Below are 19,619 nucleotides of genomic sequence, written 5' to 3'. Positions count from 1 at the left end.
ACAATCAGGTTTCTAAAGTAACGTACTACACAGACAGATTTTCAAAGTAACAATCAATATAGAATTATTTCCTGCTTATGCGTTCTTACTTGAAACAATGGGGCGAGACAAATTTTTTAAAAAAATTCGTTCAGTGTTAATTTTGATAGCTGCGTTAAAAACTCGATATTATTGGATGCGTCACAATGATGTTTAAACTCATGTAAGTTTAATGTTGTATTTTACAGGACCCGCTCGTACACACCCTCCCTGCTGGTCAACCCGGAATCTGCAGAGGATTTAGGAAAAACCTGAGAGGCAGATGGAGACGCCTTGTGAAGAGGAAACCTGCCAATGAAGTGTACACAATACCTGCAGAACTTCGGGACCAGTTGAAACAAATCTATGTATATTAATACTATTAGATATATAATGGACTGCAAAGTGCAGGTTTCTGGCGCTTAGCTGTGTCTGCATCTCAGTGCGAACGAAGCTTTTTTAGTCATGTTCAAATACTGTGCAAATGTCAAACCAAAAAGACAGTTGAGTCTGTTATACTACATACCAATATGGCCTTTCAAACCATGATATTATGAAACTGTAAATATGTGATATGTTTGTAAAGTATTATTCTGCCCACTTGTCTGAACTGTGAACTGCATATTCAGTTGGTGTGGCAGGAAATCATTGACTGTCAGCTCATATTGAGCTTGTTTATCCTGATTACAATGGACTGCAGAAAGTGTTTACTTGTAAATCAAGATTGTCGCATTTATTGTCTGAAGTATTTCATAGCTGTTTAATTCCAAAATATTTTCTATTAAATGCCTTGTTGCATTTTAGAAATTAATGGCAATGTCAGTTGTGATTTCTCTCAGGGACAGTTGTACCTTTCTAAACTTTGTTGAAAGTGCTGAAAATCCCTGATAAGGAGAATAGGAATCCATTCTTCCCATGCCAACTGACCACTAAGTTATTATAGTCAATAAACTGTAAATATTAAGACTAAGTTAAATTTTAATTTAAAATAGACATGGTGACAGTGTCTGCCAAAATGTGAACTAAAACTGTTTTGTGATAAAGAATGGCAAATGTTATCAAATAGATGGAACTTGTTCAGTATTCTATGGCAGTATATACACCAGTTTTAAAATTTAGATCTGTCCTATATTGAACATCATTTGAAATTTATGATCTGAGTCATTATGTCAACCATTCCATCCATCAATGAGAATAAATAAAATGTTAATATTGCACATATGTTTTACAATATCCAGTCCTCAACAATTTGTGCTGTTTATTACCTTGGGAGAGAAAACTAACATGGGTTAAATGAATTGATGCTCCTTCCTCAACACATCATCAGTCAGATACTCTTGCAAAAAAAATACAGTTAAGTAGGGGCTAGTACAACCATATTTAATCTGACCATTAAGTGTTTAAGGTCTTACTTTTAGAGATTCATTCCAATGCATTTGGTGATTGATGTAGTACACCACTGTCATGAGCATAACATTTCATTTAGTGTATGACAGTTCAAAGGATATTTGAATTGTTATACAGCAACTAGGCTGCTGCTGTCAGCTGTGCCACATGAGCTGAAATGGATCGAAGTTTTGTAGGGTTACAGTACACCTCTCAATTAACAGAATGCTGCAGACAATCACATGGCAGAACAGTTTGCATTTCCTGGAAAATAATATCCAGTGGGTACTAATATAGGTATTCTCCACAATGTGTTGCAGTTTAATCCAGTTACTTGAGTTGGCCTGTTACATTAAGAAAATGGTATTTTTCAATTCGACTTGTACACTGAGCACTCAATGGAAGAGCCAATTAAGCATGACACAACAGAGAACTACTTGTTTTGAAATAAACCTCCACACACTCACCTTAACAACAATGGATTGATATTTAAATAAACATTTCTTTTCCTCAAATTTAACAGTATTCTTGCCCTCCCCTTTTTTGCACAATTACAGAGGAAATTTTATTGAATGAAACAATACATTTTCTGTAACAGTGATGATAGAGAGAGAGAGAGAGAGAGAGAGAGAGAGAGAATAGCTACAAAATGGCACTCTTGCCACACACACTGGCACATTACACTGAAGACTGCTATTCCTGCAAAGAACAGAAATGTTCCTCACACTGACTATACTTACCAAGGCAAACTGAGACATATGATCATATGATGTGAAAATATCACCACTTAAGTATCTTTTTTTTCTTGGAGTGAACCACTGCTCTTTATTCAGACAGTCAGGTTACACTACACTACTTACTGTGTCCAACTACAGAAATTAAAAATAATCTTAAATTTATAGAAGTCAAATACAAATTTACTTTGTTTCATTCTTTTACCAAATAATCATCTCTGCTATCAAATGATCAATAAATGAAATAAACAGAAAGTACACCACAGATAAAAAAAGAAACCTGCCTCAACTATGCTGTAGGAAAGAAATTTCATTTTGGATCTATTTGTTTAGTAAAGAAGGTGAGAGTTACATTGTAATGAGATCATTAACTAAAGGTAAGTGGGAAAGTCACTTTACGTAAAGCCACAACACTGGTATGACATACTTTTACACATGACATGATGGATAGTGACTGGGATTGAATATTATTTTGTACTGTGGCTAGCTTTCAGCTACAGCATATGACTGGCTCTCTACAGGCCTATAACTTCTGAAATGTATTTCAACTACTGCAATGTCAAACAGCTGACAAGTTCCCTGATTTTAGTACTGTGCTAAGCAATGGTATGTGTGATATGACTACAGGTAGATAACTGAACAGTTTCATTAAGCTGATATGAAGTTTTTATTCATTTTGCAAAATATTTATTGCTGTGATTTTGTACCCTCTCTCTATATTGAAGGAAAACTCATAAACCTTGAAATATTGCATTAGATAAACAATGATGATGACTGCAATCAGGAATGGAGACATAATATCAACTGAAACACCAGCTTGTTTTACAAATCCACAGTGTATTAAATGTAATTTTCTGCAGAAGTGTAAAAAATATCACACTGCAGTCCTTTGTAATCAGTTCCTAAACAAGTTCATGTATATAGAATCTATTGTAAGATATCCAGACTTAAATACAATAATTCGGTTACAAAATATTGTGGAAATGTGTGTGTGTGTGTGTGTGTGTGTGAGAGAGAGAGAGAGAGAGAGAGAGAGAGAGAGAGAGAGAGAGAGAGAGGGGGGGGGGGGGAGGGGAGGATGATGACGACAACACAACAAATGTTGTGAAGTGAAAATATGGTGACGGAAAGTTCTGGTGGAAGAAGATGATCATAGCTTAATGGTAAAGTTTGCAAGTTGCTCAGTTACACTCAGTGGTACCTTCTAACAGAATAACTGAAGTATCACAAACCTGACATTTCCCATTTTTGAGTGAATGTGCACCAAAATAAATACTTCTGCAGAAAAAATGTGGGACTGTGTTGCTGCTGTCTTTGAATTATAAACTGTGTGTTACTGATTTTTGTTATGTTATTTGTGCAACTGGACTTGCAACACACAACAATGCATATATGATTTTCCACTGTAAAAAAAAACAATAAAAACGAAAAAACCATTGTTACAATGACATAGATACATATACCTACAGAACTCAATGGCTCATGTGGTTTATAGAAAGTGAATATCCTCAGCAAAGACAGGATTTTCAAACTCTATGGGAAGCCATACTATAAGAAATATTAGATAACCACAAAATTTTAATGTTCATGAACAAAAATGGAAGGGAAATGAAAAGCATCTGCAATGCATACAGCAGAGATGCTGTGTCGCAGATATGCACAACAAAAAGGTTGTCAGAAAGTGAGCTTTTGGTCAACAAGGCCTCTGTTGAAAATAAACACACACACACACACACACACACACACACAAAAGCACGTGCGAAAACGCAACTTACACACATCTCTGGCTGCTAAGGCCATAATGCACAAATACAAATTTTAAGATTAAATTCATCAACAATAACTATTAAGAGATTATATGGAGAGAAAAAGAGTACAGCATCATTAGGGCAAACAGGGAATTTGACTATGACAATTGCATTTTTCTAATCTGGCCATAATTACTATTTTTTCATTTATTTTACCTTTTGCTGTACCTCTAATTCCTTTGGCCTACTAAACAGAACACAAAAGTCTAAAAACCTGCCCAAATGTTGCGTCATCATGGCCAAGTATCATACAAGATAAGACAGTTGGCGTATGTAACTTAAATAATGCCCAGTTTTGAGATCTTCATACATAAATTCAGCTAATACCGTAATTTGAGGGGAAAAAAACCATGGCTGTTGTCGAACAATTAAACTCTGGACACATATTCACAATAAATATTATCAACTGCACACAATAAGCAATTTGCCTTCAACAGTTTGTATCAAGACAAGATCATTCAAGTGAGAGGTCCCATATCTGGACACTACAACAAAAGAGAGGAAAAGACACTGGGATGGGTTGCAGAGGATAACAGTTGAATGATATGAGGCAAGAATCATGAGCCAAATATGGTATTTAAAAAAGAAATAACAAAATTTTAGAATTTATTATTACTGAATTATTAGCTGGAAAATGGTCACAAGATATATAAATAAATTGTTTTGCAATAAGTTTCCTTTAATTTATGTCTATGGTCACAATCTTTTCTGTTTCACAGATTACCGGTTTCGGTCTTTAATGACCATCATCAGATCTGTCTCATAAAATCAAAGTCCTGAAACAGATCTGATGATGGTCATTAAAGACCGAAACCGGTAATCTGTGAAACAGAAAAGATTGTGACCATAGACGTAAATTAAAGGAAACTTATTACATATATGGGTCACTGTTTTTTCGCGACTATGTCGCAGCTTGTGAAAATTGATTTGCTGCAGAGTAAAGAATAATTGTATGTAGTTTTGGTGTGTGTGTGTGTGTGTGTGTGTGTGTGTGTGTGTGTGTGAGGAGAGGTTGGGGGCAGAGGTTAAGAAGGTGGGGCAGGAAAACTGAAATGGGCAATACACTGTATTTCGTTGTTGTTACATTTACTGAGGGAGCTGCTTTTCATTCAGTTTGATATGTTTTTTCCATTGTACATGACTACCTACTCATCTCGTTTTGTATAGTAGCCCATGTTTGGCCACGTTGTAGGAGAAAACATTTAGAAATTTGTGAGATGATGTATGGCTTCACTTAGGGTAAGACACCCCCCCCCCCCCCCCTATGAAACAGGGATCTTGCTGTTGGTGGGGATGCTTGCTTGACTCAATGATACCGACAGCCATACCGTAGGTGCAACCACTATGGAGGGATACCTGTCAAGAGGCTAAACAAACGTGTGATTCCTGAAGAGGGGCAGCAGTCTTTTCAGTAGTTGCAGGGGCAATAGTTTGGATGATTGATTGACCTGGCCTTGTAACATTAACCAAAACAGCATCGCTGTGCTGGTACTGCGAATGGCTGAAAGCAAGGAGAAACTGCAGCCATAATTCTTCCCAAGGGCATGTCAGATGCCTTAATCTGGCAGGTAGGTTAAAAAATTTAAAAAGGGAAATGGATAGGTTAAAGTTAAGATATAGTGTGAATTAGTGAAGTTCGGTGGCAGGAGGAACAGAAATTCTGGTCGGGTGAATACAGGGTTATAAATACAGAATCAAATAGGGATAACGCAAGAGTAGGTTTAATAATGAATAAGAAAATAGGAATGCATATAAGCTCCTACGAACAGCATAGTGAATGCATTGTTGTAGCCAAGATTCACATGAAGCCCATGCTTAACACAGTAGTACAAGTTTATATGCCAATTAGCTCTGCAGATGACGAAGAGATTGAAGATATGTATAATTGAGATAAGACAAATGTTTCAGATAGTAAAGGTAGATGAGAATTTAATGGTCATGGGGGACTGAAATTCGATAGTAGGAATGGGAAGAGTGGTAAGTGAATATGGACTGGGAGTGAGGAAAGAAAGAGGAAGCCGTGTGGTAGAATTTTGCACACAGCATAACTTAATCATCACTAACACTTGGTTTAAGAACCATGAAAGAAGGTTGTGTACGTGGAAGAGACCTGCAGACACCAGAAGGTTTCAGATAGATGGTAAGACAGAGATTCAGGAACCAGGTTTCAAATTGTAAGACATTTCCAGGGACGGATGTGGACTCTGACCACAATTTATTGGTTATTAACTGTAGATTAAAGTTGAAGAAACTGCAAAAAGGTGGGAATTTGAGGAGATGGGACCTGGATAAACTGAAAGAATCAGAGTTTCAGAGGGAGCATTAGGAAATGATTGACAAGAACAGGGGAAACAATACAGTAAAAGAAGAATGTGCAGCTTTGAGAGACGAAATAGTGAAGGCAGCAGAGAATCAAGTACTTAAAAAGACGAGGGCTAGTAAAATCCCTGGGTAACACAGTACATATTGGATTTAATTGATGAGAGGAGAAAATATAAAAATGCAGTAAACGAAGTGTTGAAAAGAAATACAAACGTCTCAAAAATGAGATAGACAGAAGTGCAAAATGGCCTAGTGGGAATGGCTAGATGACAAATGTAAGGACGTAGAGGCATATATCAATAAGATATATACCGCCTACATGAAAATTAAAGAGACGTTTGGAGAAAAGTGAACCACCTGTACGAATATCAAGAGGTCATATGAAAAACACTCCTAAACAAAGAAGAGAAAGCAGAAATGTAGGAGGAGTATATGGAGGGTCTATACAAGGGTGATGTACTTGAGGGCAATATTATGCAAATGAAAGAAGATGAAGATGAGGTGGGAGATATGATATTGCGTGAAAAATTTGACAAAGCACTGAAAGACCTGAGTCAAAACAAGGCCCCAGGAGTACACAACATTCTGATAGCCTTGGAAGAGCCAGCCATGACAAAACTCTTTTGTCTCATGAGCAAGATGTACGAGATAGCATTTCTTCTATCATACTTCAAAAACAATATAATAGTTCCAGTTCCAAAGAAAGCAGGCACTGACAGGTGCAAAAATTACTGAATTACCCATTTAAGAAGTCACAGTTGCAAAATGCTAATGGAAAAACTGGTAGAAGCCAACCTCGGAGAAGATCAGTTTGGATTCCATAGATATGTAGCACCATGCGAGGCAATACTGACTCTATGACTTATCTTAGAAGATAGTTAAGGTAGGAAAGGCAAACTTACATTCATCACATTTGTGGAATTAGAGAAAGATTTTGACAATGTTGACTGGAATGCTCTCTTTAAAATTCTGGAGGCCGCAGGGGTAAAAATCTGGGACGAAAGACTACTTACAATTTGTACGGAAACCAGACAGCAGTAATAAGAGTTGAGGGGCACAAAAAGGAAGCAGTGGTTGAGAATGGAGTGAGACAGCATTGTAGCCTATTCCCAATGCTATTAAGCAGTAAAGGAAAAAAAAAACCCGAAAAAATTGGAGTAGGAATTAAAATTCATGGAGAAGAAATAAAAACACTGAGGTTTGCCAATGACACTGTAATTCTGTCAGAGACAGCAAAGGAGTTGGAAGAACAGTTGAATGAAATGTATAGTGTCTTGAAAGGAGGATATAAGATGAACATCAACAGAAGCAAAATGAGGATAATGGAATTGAGTATAATTACATCAGATGATGATGATGATGAGCAAATTAGATTAGGAAATGAGACACTCAGAGTAGCAGGTGGGTTCTGCTATTTGGGCAGCAAAGTAACTGATAATGGTCAAAGCAGAGAGGATACGAATTGTAGACTGGCAATGGCAAGGGAAGAATCTCTGAAGAGGAGTCTGTTAATATCGAATATAGGTTTAAGTGTCAGGAAGTCTTTTATGAAAGTATTTGTATGGAGTGTAGCCATGTATGGAAGTTAAACATGAATGATAAAGAGCATACACAAGACGAGAATAGAAGATTTTGAAATGTGGTGCTACAGAAGAATGCTCAAGATTAGATGGGTAGATCACGTAACTAATGAGGAGGTACTGAATAGAATTGTGGCACCACTTGACTGTAAGAAGGGATCGGTTGATAGGACACATTCTGAGGCATCAATGGACCACCAATACAGTACTGGAGGGAAGCATAGAGGGTAAAATCATAGAGCCAGACCACGAGATGAACACACTAAGCAGATTGAGAAGGACGTAAGTTGCAGTAGTTACTTGAACAAGATGAGGCTTGCACAGGATAGAGTAACATGGGGAGATGCATCAGATCAGACTTTGGACTGCAGACCAAAACAACAAGGATAACCACTGACTTATTCAGGGTGGATGTCCGCTTACATTTCAGTGCTCAGTAACTGCATACTGGATTTAGGGAAATGGCCCAGTTAACTAGATAGGATAATATACCAGACCCTTTGAGTGCTCTTGAGTTTGCTGCTTATGTGGCAAATAATGCACCTCAGCTATAATTCTCTTATCACTCCATTTATCATCTACCCCCCCCCCCCCCCCCGAAAAAAAAAAAGGAACTTTCATGCTGAAGTCATGCTTTGCAGTACCCTTTCCTTTTAGATCATTGATATATTAACCAGAAAAACTTCAGGAGAGTACTGCAGAACACTGTCTACTGCAATTATTTGTAGCTTCCACTTTACTTTGGCTTACACTCACCAAATTCAATTAAATACTAGAAACAAGCAAACAATTTTTCACTTTCCTAATAAGGACTTTGACACTTAGAAAGTAATAAATGATGGATAACTGAAGAATTCTACCTTTCCTGCAGTGGTAGGAAGGAGGCATTGTAGGATATAATATAGAGTTATTAAAGAGAGTAAGGTACCTTTAGACAGAAGTACAACAGCTCAAAACTAAAAACATCTATGAGGGCATGCTGAAATGCAATGACTCCTAATTTTCAAACATTATTAACATTCTACATCTTTATTCTTCATGTCTACAGATTTGCAGCCCTCTGCCACTATAGGGCTCAGAACTGTAGCATGTAACATGGTGATGTGTAACATAATTATGTCACTGAGTGAAAAAACAGCATGCTGTAACTAAGTTTCAAATTCAAAGAGTTCATCCACACATGGACCACCCTGTAGTTCAGCATGGTAATGCTACATCATACACCAGAGCTGCGACATCTGTAGCAGTTGGTGCCTTGGGAAACATGTAGACACGAAGAATACAGATGTAGAATATTAATAAAGTTTGTTTTATTTAGAAAGTTTTAAGAGTTTTCACACAAAAAATTCAGAGGAATTACTTTTCAGCATGCCCTCATAATTACAATAACATCCCAACCACATGCAGGAGATAGTGTAATGCAGTTCCCTATCATCAGACAGTGAGATGATATTTTGTGAATAGTATTAAACGTCCTAACCACACATTATAGACTTTGATCACACAAATAAATTTGTTATTAGAGATAACTTAAGAAATAGAACTAAAACATTCTGTCAAAGATACAACACAAAGAACATTATCAAAGAAAATGAAGGATAATTACATTAATGACAAGAAAATGTGCACAGAACATGCCAGTATACTCTATGAGTTTTTTTTTTTTTTTTTTTTTTTTTTTTGAGGATGGTACAATGACAAAGTGAAAAGTTATCAGTATGGCAGTGAAAAGCTGTGTTGCTTTCTCCTCAAAAGCAGACATTACGAGAAATGAGTTGTAGTGCAATTATGAACCTTACGAAAGATGGTGTGTTTCAGAGTTTGGTGACATGGGTGGCTGTACCAACAATACATATTTCAAATATTTGGGTATTCCTGTTGCTAAAGCACCTCAGTTTTCCTTACAAAAAGCATTTGCTACACACATTTCTGTAGGAACAAACCATTAGTTCTTCCTCATTTTTAACACTGCTCTGAATGATGAAGAGTGCTGAGTCAGACACAGCTTATTGGCCAAAGGAGTTCTAATTCAAGTTAATGGTGAGGTACAATATATACTCTGAATGGAAAAATATGTACAAATATTGAAACCTTAGTTTTTTGTGAATCAATATGTTTAGCTTACTAACTAGCTGTTCTCGCACCTAACCTGAAGACCACGCAAATCACATCACACATCTATCTACCTATCTTCTGATGCTTGCTCCTTCATGTCAATGGCACCTCTATGAGGTTCAGAATAACCTGTCTGCACTATACTGTATTGCCAGTTATGTAGGTAGTAATTATTGGTAAGTTTGAGAATGGTTTCAATAAAGAGGGTACAGCCAGAAATTTTTGTCTGAACTGCACTTTCTTGCTGATTGTCATGTACAGTTGTGTGGAAATGAACAACCTGAAAATTCTAGTTTGCTGAGACTCCTGAGTACAGTGGCACATCAATAGAAGAGGATATTTTCACAGCATCAGTAACAAAGCTTTTGGGTACCAAAAAGTCAAAGAATAACAGGCTGCATGTAAGTGGGAAAAGGCACTGGACCAAAACAAGGGAAAATAAGAATAAATAAAATAATTTTCAAAAACTACATAAAAAATCTAGATGTTTGGTAAGAGAGAGAGAGAGAGAGATAGAGAACTGAAAATGGTGATATAATGGGCAAAGAAATGCTGTAGGAGAGCATCGAGGATCTCAAGGGAAAGAGGCAGTGAAAATTAAGACTAGGTCCCTGGTAAAGACCATGTTCAACTTGAAGACCTAGTTTCCATCTTCAGATTTGAAAAGATGATCTAAATGACCTGAATATTGAGGCTCTGAGTGTTTAAAGTGTAGAGTGTTTGTCAGTGGTGATTCATTTTGAATTAAGTTTGGCAGCTGTCATGTAAATAAAACACAGTTTAAAATATGTAGTTTGGACAACAGACTATCTGCATGCTCTGTATGGCTGTAATTATATATATTTTGTCTACTTCACGGTTGTTGCATGAGGTCTTAGTAGGACACAGAATGTATGTTTTCAATGTGACAACTCATACTGACACATAGGACCCATGCGGTCATAATAAATCTTTGGTTTATGTTGAGTTCACCCACAAGTAGCACTACCCTCACTTTGATAGTTGCTCCATCCCATGTTAAATGTTCTTCCCCATACATCCCACAACTTTGTGATAAACAGATACAGCTGGTGTCCTAAAATGTTTTCTGATGGGCATGTATGTTAATTTCTCTTTCAAACACAGAAGCTCATCTAAGAAGAATGAAGTAAATGAAGAAAAGGATAAGTCTTTTCCTCTAAACACTTTATCCCATTGAATGTTTCAGTTACAGTATGATCTAACTTCTGAGCTGTGTAATGAAGGTCCTCAAATGCATTACTGGCAAAATAATACGATTTGCATAAAACTGAGCAGAGCAATTGCATTCACAAATTCACAATCCATGCAGCTGAGAAACAATGTGAAAAGATCAAGCTGTTAGATTTTCATTTCCTAGATATTAAAAAAGACTCTGATCAGTAGTGTGTGATTTCATCTGGTTTAACATCTACATCTACACCTACATGGATACTCTGCAAATCACATTTAAGTGCCTGGCAGAGGGCTCATTGAACCACCTTCACAATTCTCTATTATCTATCTAGTATATTATTGTATATCTTTTCATACAAGCTCTGATTTCCCGTATTTTATCATGGTGATCATTCCTTCCTATGTAGGCCAGTGTCAACAAAATGTTTTTGCATTTGGAGGAGAAAGTTGGTGATTGAAATTTTGTGAGAAGATTCCATCGCAACAAAAAACGCCTTTCTTTTAATGATGTCCAGCACAAATCCTGTATCATTTCTGTGTCACTCTCTCCCATATTTCGCGGTAATACAAAATGTGCTGCCTTTCTTCAAACTTTTTCAATGTTCTCTGTCAGTCCTATCTGGTAAGGATCCCACACGACGCAGCAGTATTCTAAAAGAGGACTGACAACTGTAGTGAAGGCAGTCTCCTTAGTAGGTCTGTTACATTTTCTAAGTGTCCTGCCATAAAATGCAGTCTTTGGTTAGCCTTCCCCACAACATTTTCTATGTGTTCCTTCCAATTTCAGTTGTTTGTAATTGTAATACCTAGGTATTTAGCTGAATTTACGGCTTACAGATTAGACTGATTTATTGTGTAACCAAAGTTTAACGAGTTCCTTTTAGCACTCATGTGGATGACCTCACACTTTTCGATTATTTAGGGTCAACTGCCACTTTTCGCACCATTCAGATATCTTTTCTAAATCACTTTGCAGTTTGTTTTGATCTTCTGATGACTTAATTAGTCGATAAATGACAGCATCATGAGCAAACAACCAAAGATGGCTGCTCAGATTGTCTCCCAAATCGTTTATATACGATGATATTGTGGTCTTCTGGAATACCTCGTCAGGTGGGTAAACTGTTGTTTATAGAATCAACAAGCTAGGTTGAAAATGTTGCAGAGGTGTCAGATGACTTCTGTATTACAGTTGGTATTCACAAACAGTCTGCCTTATAACTACTTCTATTCAACCTTGTGATTGACAGTGGGTAGTAGAGTTGCCGTATCGTCAACAGACACTCAAACAATTCTGAAAACTTGCCAACCACTAACAAGGACCCTTCTCTACACTGATGATAAAATGTAGCCACAATTAGCAATATACCTTACGTCTTAAAAAGTTGAGACACGACAAACAATTGACCTGCGGGAATCACAGAGGACAACTCTCACTGGCAGCATGTCAAAATTCTATTAAAAATATCAGTATCCTTGGTTCACTATCACTGGCAATGAACAACATACTAATGCAGCCAAAGCAAGGCTGAATTAATCCTGCATAAAATGGGAAATGACAACAACTAGCACAATGGAGGTAGAGAATTGTCTGATTGTAAGCATCAAGGTAACTAAGATAGTTGAATAAATAACTGGTGTTGCAAGACTGAACCATGTTTCAGATAGAAGTGTTAATAACTCATTGAGCCACTTCATGGAAAATAGGACAATATTGTCTATTATGTTTTGGAGATGTGCCATGCACACTAAATGATACTGTGACAAGGAGAATCTACACAATGGAAGTTTATGGAAAGCAGCCCAAAATTTGACCAAAAGAGTGGTGAATAGGAACACCACACAGCAGTCTAAAGGCTGTAAAGCTCTCAACACAGCAGAAGACTAGGGATACACATGGTGGGGCATCCCCCATGCAGCGACAGAGTAAAAATAAATAAATAAAAAATCCAATGGGCAGAATACTATTAGTGTGAGAGAAGTCAAAACCACAACAAGTTAGAAATCGATGAGAAGGGAGAGGAAACAAGAATGAATAACACTTAATGATCACAAATTGGTGAATTCAGAAATTAAAGGTATGTAAAATTAAAGTACCGCTACTTATCAAACAGCGATACAAGACGGAACCCTATCCACCAAATAAACTACTGCAGTGGCTACACTATCAAAATAGAAATATCATTAAAAACAAAAACCTGTAAAATTAAAATTTTTATATTGAGAACATGCCCAAGTGTTGACTTAATTGGCCACATATTTGAATTCTAATAAGAAACAGGATTTTGAAAGGTTCCTTGTGTTATCCAAAGAGAAGGTCAAAGAACCACTGACTGTGGGTTCGCCACTGCATTGTACACCAGCATGTTCAAAAGTTTGAAATGTGAGGGCAATCTAACAAGAAAACATAGAAAGAAAGGGAAAGAAAATTAATACAATCAGTATACAGTGGGCTACACATATATCCGAGTAAAAAGTAAATATCGCAGGATGCTAAGGAATAACAAACATCCTGAAAGACTTGTCCAGTTTTCACTTGGAATAGGTCACCTCAAGGGCCATTTTTCTTAAATTTGGTAATACTGCAAATTGATGCTCATAAGAGAGAGAAAACTCAACAGCATGAGATTGCAGCATTAGTGACGAACTTCCAGAAACTGTTAAAAGCATTTAAATACCTGCTTTTAGGTTCACAAAAGGCCAGGATAGCCCACGTATTATTGTAATGCTCAATGATCTTACCTGGGAATCATTGGCAACAAAGGCATTATTGTTTTTGCAAACTCATGTGTGACCACTGGGATGAAAATTCATAAGGAGTAATATGGGTTGATTAACCAACTATACTGTATAAAAATACTTCTAGAAATCACAATTAATACTACATAAATAATTGTGCTAGCTTCATCCATGTATTCAAAGCTACATACACTCTAAATAGTCTACATTTAATTTTCTTGTCATCTTTGTTATAATATAAATAGTTAAATGGATTCAGCTCATCAAACTGAACCTACCAAGAACATCAGCTGCTGAGCATTAATTTGCCACCATTCATTAATACTGGTAAGGTGGTTGATCAGAAATTTATTTTCATCACTTAATGAACTGAATGCCAAAATCATGACTCCTGCTTGTATTGCGTCATTGTTACAACTGGGAAAAAATACAATATACTAGAATTGTCATGGCTGTCAAGTTTTATTTATGTAACAGGTGTTACAGCCATCAAATTTTATTAATGTAGGATGTGTCGTGAAAATCATGGATACTACATAAAGAAAGGAAATTTTATCACATAGTAATGCTGCAAGTATTTCAAGGCAGCTGTGTTTGAGAATCATTCCAACTGAGAATGGACATTTACAGACTGTTCGTAAGCTTCCTAGGAGGTTCTGGAAAGATTTGGTCATTAGGAAGACCTTCGGTAGCAGCTGGGGAAGGCAATGCTAATTAGAGAAACTCGTCCACAAGTCCCTGAAAAATCGGTATATAAACAACAAGCGCACAGGATGATTCAGTTGGAGGCATAGTTACAGTCAGTACCAGGAAGCAGAAGAAGCAGTAGTAGTACAGTTGAGCATCAAGAGTCACAATAGAATAACACTTGGATGCTGCTACAGAGAAGAACTATAACTCTGCAGACAATCAAGGAAAGGCAAATGAGTTTCCAATAAACATCCAGGAACAGTTATTATCCTTAGTTTTCTGCTTGTTAGTAAAGCACGAACTATGAGTAATAGTAGATGTATACCATGTGTCAGGATATACAGAGGAATGAGTGGTGTCTTGCACTTGTCTCCTACTTTGGTTACAGTACTGGATTGTGTGTTGCCAGAATGAGTGGCAAGCAGAGCACTTGTCTGATAGTGAATGGCAGAGTCATGAACCAGGAGCTGTTGGGAGGGATTAACATATAGTGTGGCAGCATGTAACCATTGGTATGTGAGGGTGTGAAGCCACTGTAAGACACTTCTCCAAGCAAGGCTGAACTGCTGGGAAATAAAGTGTTCTTAAATTGTGTCCTTCCTTACTAAATCCTTATGAAACCCACAACTTCAACTCTCCATTCCAAAATTACATGTGCCAAGCATCCTAGCAGATTTCCTACCTCTCACTCCCTTAAAGATAACTTAGCAGACCTCTATCCACATTACCAACAACATTCTGATTGCAACACACAGGCTACAGTTTTATCCAAAGTTGGTGATAGGACCTGTGCTGGGATGTGACACAGTTCACAATGAAGATGTAGGTACTTTGAACTTTTGGGCTCTCTCATTTAAATGATTATGAATGAAATGAAGATCCAAACTACAATGGCAAACATAATATTATCCATTCATTTATTACTGTAATTTGCATTCTTACTCAGGTTACACACAAAAACCCAAGGAATAAGCCAAATAAAATTTATGAGTATAAGTATTTTAAGAATCCATCCCAGCATCTGACGGAAAATAATTATTCCATATAACAGTAAGCTATAAAGGGCATTCAAAAGGGAAGTTACAAATGGCATCCCATGGTACGACCACTGAAATGCACTGCACCGCACTGCCAGAAGAAAATATATGCTCTGGGTTTCCTAGAGACACCCATCTTAATGGCCTTGATGACAATGGGACATTAAACACTGATCTTCTTTCCTGCAAAAATAGTTCTGCGGCAGTACATATAAAAGATGCATCACTGTGTGGGAGTAAAATGGCACAACAACTGGAAACAATACTCCAACATAGAAGTACATGGGGTAGTGTGATTCTTGTGGGCACCATGTCTAAACTGCACACAGATTCACTGCAAAATCCAGGTGGTATATGGACTAAACACAATTTTGCATCCAGCTGCAGTGAAATGGTGCCAAAAATTTAATAAAGGCCGCACAGACAAGAGGGATATGACTGTGAAGAAAGGAAATTAACATTGACCACATACAACAAGGACCAGGCAATGGAGGTCCTAATTCACAAATTTTCTGACAGTGAGGAAGTTCACACAAAGTTCTCAAATGGCTCCAAGACTAAGGAGAAAATTTCAATCACTGAGGAACTAAATGATGGTACAATGTTTAGGACATAGTTTACAGAGACTATATTGCAAAACAATGTCATTTATCTGTGCCACTTTGAAGTGGAGCACAGTATCCAACAATAGTTACTTAGACTGCCATAATAATGTGTAACTTACTTTTTGAAATTCCCTAGCATATCAAAAATCATTTTTAAATCCAATAAACTGATGGCTCAAGTTGAAGTGTAAAATATAAAGATGCTGATTACATTTAACTTGCTAAATTACCTTCTGTATACAAGTCAGTGAAACTCGTTTTAAAAATTGGAATTCATATCACAGCCGTTTTAAGAAGACATTACTGCGAGGCAAAAAAAAAAAAAAAAAACAACATTTTCTGGAAACCACTGAGCAATGAGACAATGCATCAACCTAAAAAGGAAGGAATATTAAGTTTTAATGTTCCATCAACATAAGGTCATCATAGATGTTTCATGAAAAAAGGAAAGTTCACTGCAACAAAGTACTCCACATCACTATATGATTATGGTGTTACTACTGAAATATTAGTAAAGCTGTGCCAGAAAATATTAAATAAAATCGTAAGCTGTCAATGGAAAGAACCCCATTTATAACATCCTCCACGTTATAGTAACAGATAGTAGTGCACAGGCATTAAAGCAACTAGACATACATTGGTACATGAACTCTACTTCCAAATTTTTTTTCTTGTTTAAAATGTCATGCACTGATGTTATAATTGAGGTGATGTGTTAAGATCTACTGTAGCCCTAAAAGAGCCAATAAAGATACCGAGACATATTAGTGAATACAGCTACTGAGAAACACTGCCGAGATACCTAAACTTAAGAATTTTTTGTATGTATTTCAATATATAAAACATATTAGACACAGATTCACAAATGCTACAAATAATACTATAATCATAATATTCTGAAAAATGGCTAAAGGTGGTACAATAAGAACTAGGACCACACTGAGAAAGGAGATTCATCTATTACACAGGAAAGTAATCAACACTGAAACAACAAAGACATGGATGGGTATCATCTGTATTGTAAAGTGTGTATGGCTGATAACAGATTAAGATAATGAATGAACTTATGCACCACCAATTAAGTACAATTCACTTGGTTACCTTCTTTTAAAAATACTGCTATCAGGTATAAATTAGAAAATTATTTAGTTGTACTTAAGGTGTTTCTTCAAGGAAATTTTGACAAGTCTAGTTTGTAAAATACTTAAGGATACATGGGTGCACAGACTAAAATGGGCATTCAGTAGTATAAAGCAAGGAAATTGGTCCTGTACTCTTAAATTTGAGAACAAAAGCTTTAATTTCAAGAGAGTGTTGGAAATAATAATTTTGTACGACACATCTCACAGTGTAAATAATGCGCAGTGCAGTACTTTAAACGGTAATTCTTATGGTTCTATTGGTTCTTGTTGTTTTGTTGGTACTGAATGTGCTATCCTGAATGTATAGTGTATGAACATTTTTCTTTTTTGAGTGCATAAATGAACTAAGTGTCTTTACTATTAATAACATATTTTTCCAACCAGGACATATTTCTTGAGGTTACAGGTACAGAAATAAGAAATTAAGTGTTATCATAGTACATATAACTTTTTTTCATTCATCAGTTTGGAACAACAAACTGTCAGAAGAAAGCTAAGTTCGAAATTTCAAGTGCAAGGTATGCACTAATAACTTTTTTTTCTTTTCTTTTTAAATATTGTTACTGACAAATGTACATAACATGTAAGGTTTTTGGAAAGTGTCATGGAAGAGGAACAGACTGAAAAAGAGCTCAAAATTCCTTAAAACATAACAAGACATATTTTAAAATTAAGAGAAAGAACTGAGACATTTATTTGTAACCACATGATTGGAATACAAATAGAGAATTTCAAATATCAAAGAATATGCACGACAAAGTTGGGTGTGTCACATTAATAAAAGTAGATATTGCAACAGAAATTTAATCCAGCAAAAAGTACAATTACTGTGCATTTTTCACAATTTAGCAAGTTAATATGTGGTTTCAGTTGACAGGTGAAGTGGTTGAAACAAACTGGTGCTCTGCAACTACTTTTGCTAATAATGTCTCAGAAACATAAAAGGATGTTACTACAATTAAAAAAATTGCAATTGAGAAACTGATGTTAGGCTATGTGAAAACTAGGTTCATCATGATCAAAAAAGAAAATGGCCAAGTTTTACAGGAGACTTAGAACAGGATCCTGTTTCACACCTAAAGAAACAATTTCAATCATGGGAAATTTCAACGCAAAAAAATGTTGTGGCATAGAAGTTGAAAAAGAAGCACAGATTAGACATATAAAAATTGTTTAGTTTTGAACATCATGACTGTGGCGAATATGGATGCAAAAGAATAATTGTAAGAAAAGGAACAGATAAATGAAAGTTATTCACTACTCGACCCACTGCATACATAGGCTCAAAATATGACCTTTTCTTTCTGCAGCTAACCATCTATCAGTTGAAAGAAAAAGGAACAGGGAAAATTGTCCAGCTGCATGATTACAGTCCAGAATCTTTAAATATGGGTAGTACTTTTGTTGCAAAACTGGAACTGTACTGAAAGCAACTCAACTTGGTGAAATTAAAGTGTCATCTATGTCAATGGAAAGTCATGTCAATTTAAAATAAAAACATTATTTGTCTCTGGACTTGTTCACAAGTTGTTAACAAAGCACATACAAGGTGACAAAATTGAACTACATGAAATAAAGTCGTCATAACTTTTGAACGGTTTGCATTAGCATGTTCAAACTGCATGGTTGGCCAAGGGGCACGATGGGAATTAGTATGCACATGTGCACGTGCCTTGTTGCTGTCAGCCATTTGCATGTGAAAATAGCAAAACTGGCACATTTGGTGGAGCAAGAATTCGTATTTTGGGATTGAGTTGTCTCTTCACCCTCAACAGGTGGCTGTGTGGTGTGCAATGTCCATTCACAGAACAATTGGTGCAATATTTCTTTATGGCACAGTGACTACTGAACGGTATGTGAAGGTTTTGGAAGATGATTTCATCCCCATTATCCAAAGTGACCCTGATTTTGACAAGATGTGGTTCATGCAAGATGGAGCTCAACTTCATCGAAGGTGTTTGATGTCCTGAGGAGCACTTTGGACATCGCATTCTGGCTCTGGGGTACCCAGAGGCCAATGGCATGGGCCTCAGTTGGCCACCTATTTTCCAGATTCGAACACATGTGACTCCTTTTTGTGGGCTCTATTAAAGACAAGGGGTACACCAATAACCCCAAAACCATTGCTGAGATGAAACAAGCCATTCAGGAGGTCATCGACAGCATCAATGTTCCAACACTTCAGTGGGTCGTGCACAACTTCACTACTCATCTGTGCCACATCATCGCCAGTGATGGCAGGCATATTG

The 19,619-nt window shown here is 36.6% G+C and overlaps 2 protein-coding genes across 2 annotated transcripts in view; one reads left to right on the top strand and one right to left on the bottom strand.

Annotated features, from left to right (window-relative positions):
- LOC126248391 (uncharacterized) overlaps positions 1-3,124 on the top strand; it is an 824,863-nt gene extending 821,739 nt beyond the window's left edge. Inside the window, exon 6 of the mRNA XM_049949378.1 lies at positions 228-3,124. Within this exon, the coding sequence (XP_049805335.1) occupies positions 228-395 (168 nt within the window). The 3' untranslated portion in view covers positions 396-3,124. The remainder of the gene's footprint in view (positions 1-227) is intronic.
- LOC126249026 (PAX3- and PAX7-binding protein 1) overlaps positions 1-19,619 on the bottom strand; it is a 159,517-nt gene that overhangs the window by 96,697 nt on the left and 43,201 nt on the right. The window lies entirely within an intron of this gene.

Source organism: Schistocerca nitens, chromosome 1 (genome assembly GCF_023898315.1).
Source record: "Schistocerca nitens isolate TAMUIC-IGC-003100 chromosome 1, iqSchNite1.1, whole genome shotgun sequence".
Lineage (NCBI taxonomy): Eukaryota > Metazoa > Arthropoda > Insecta > Orthoptera > Acrididae > Schistocerca > Schistocerca nitens.
The sequence above is the reverse complement of the archived record's forward strand: the minus strand, read 5'-3'. Positions and strand labels throughout refer to the sequence as shown.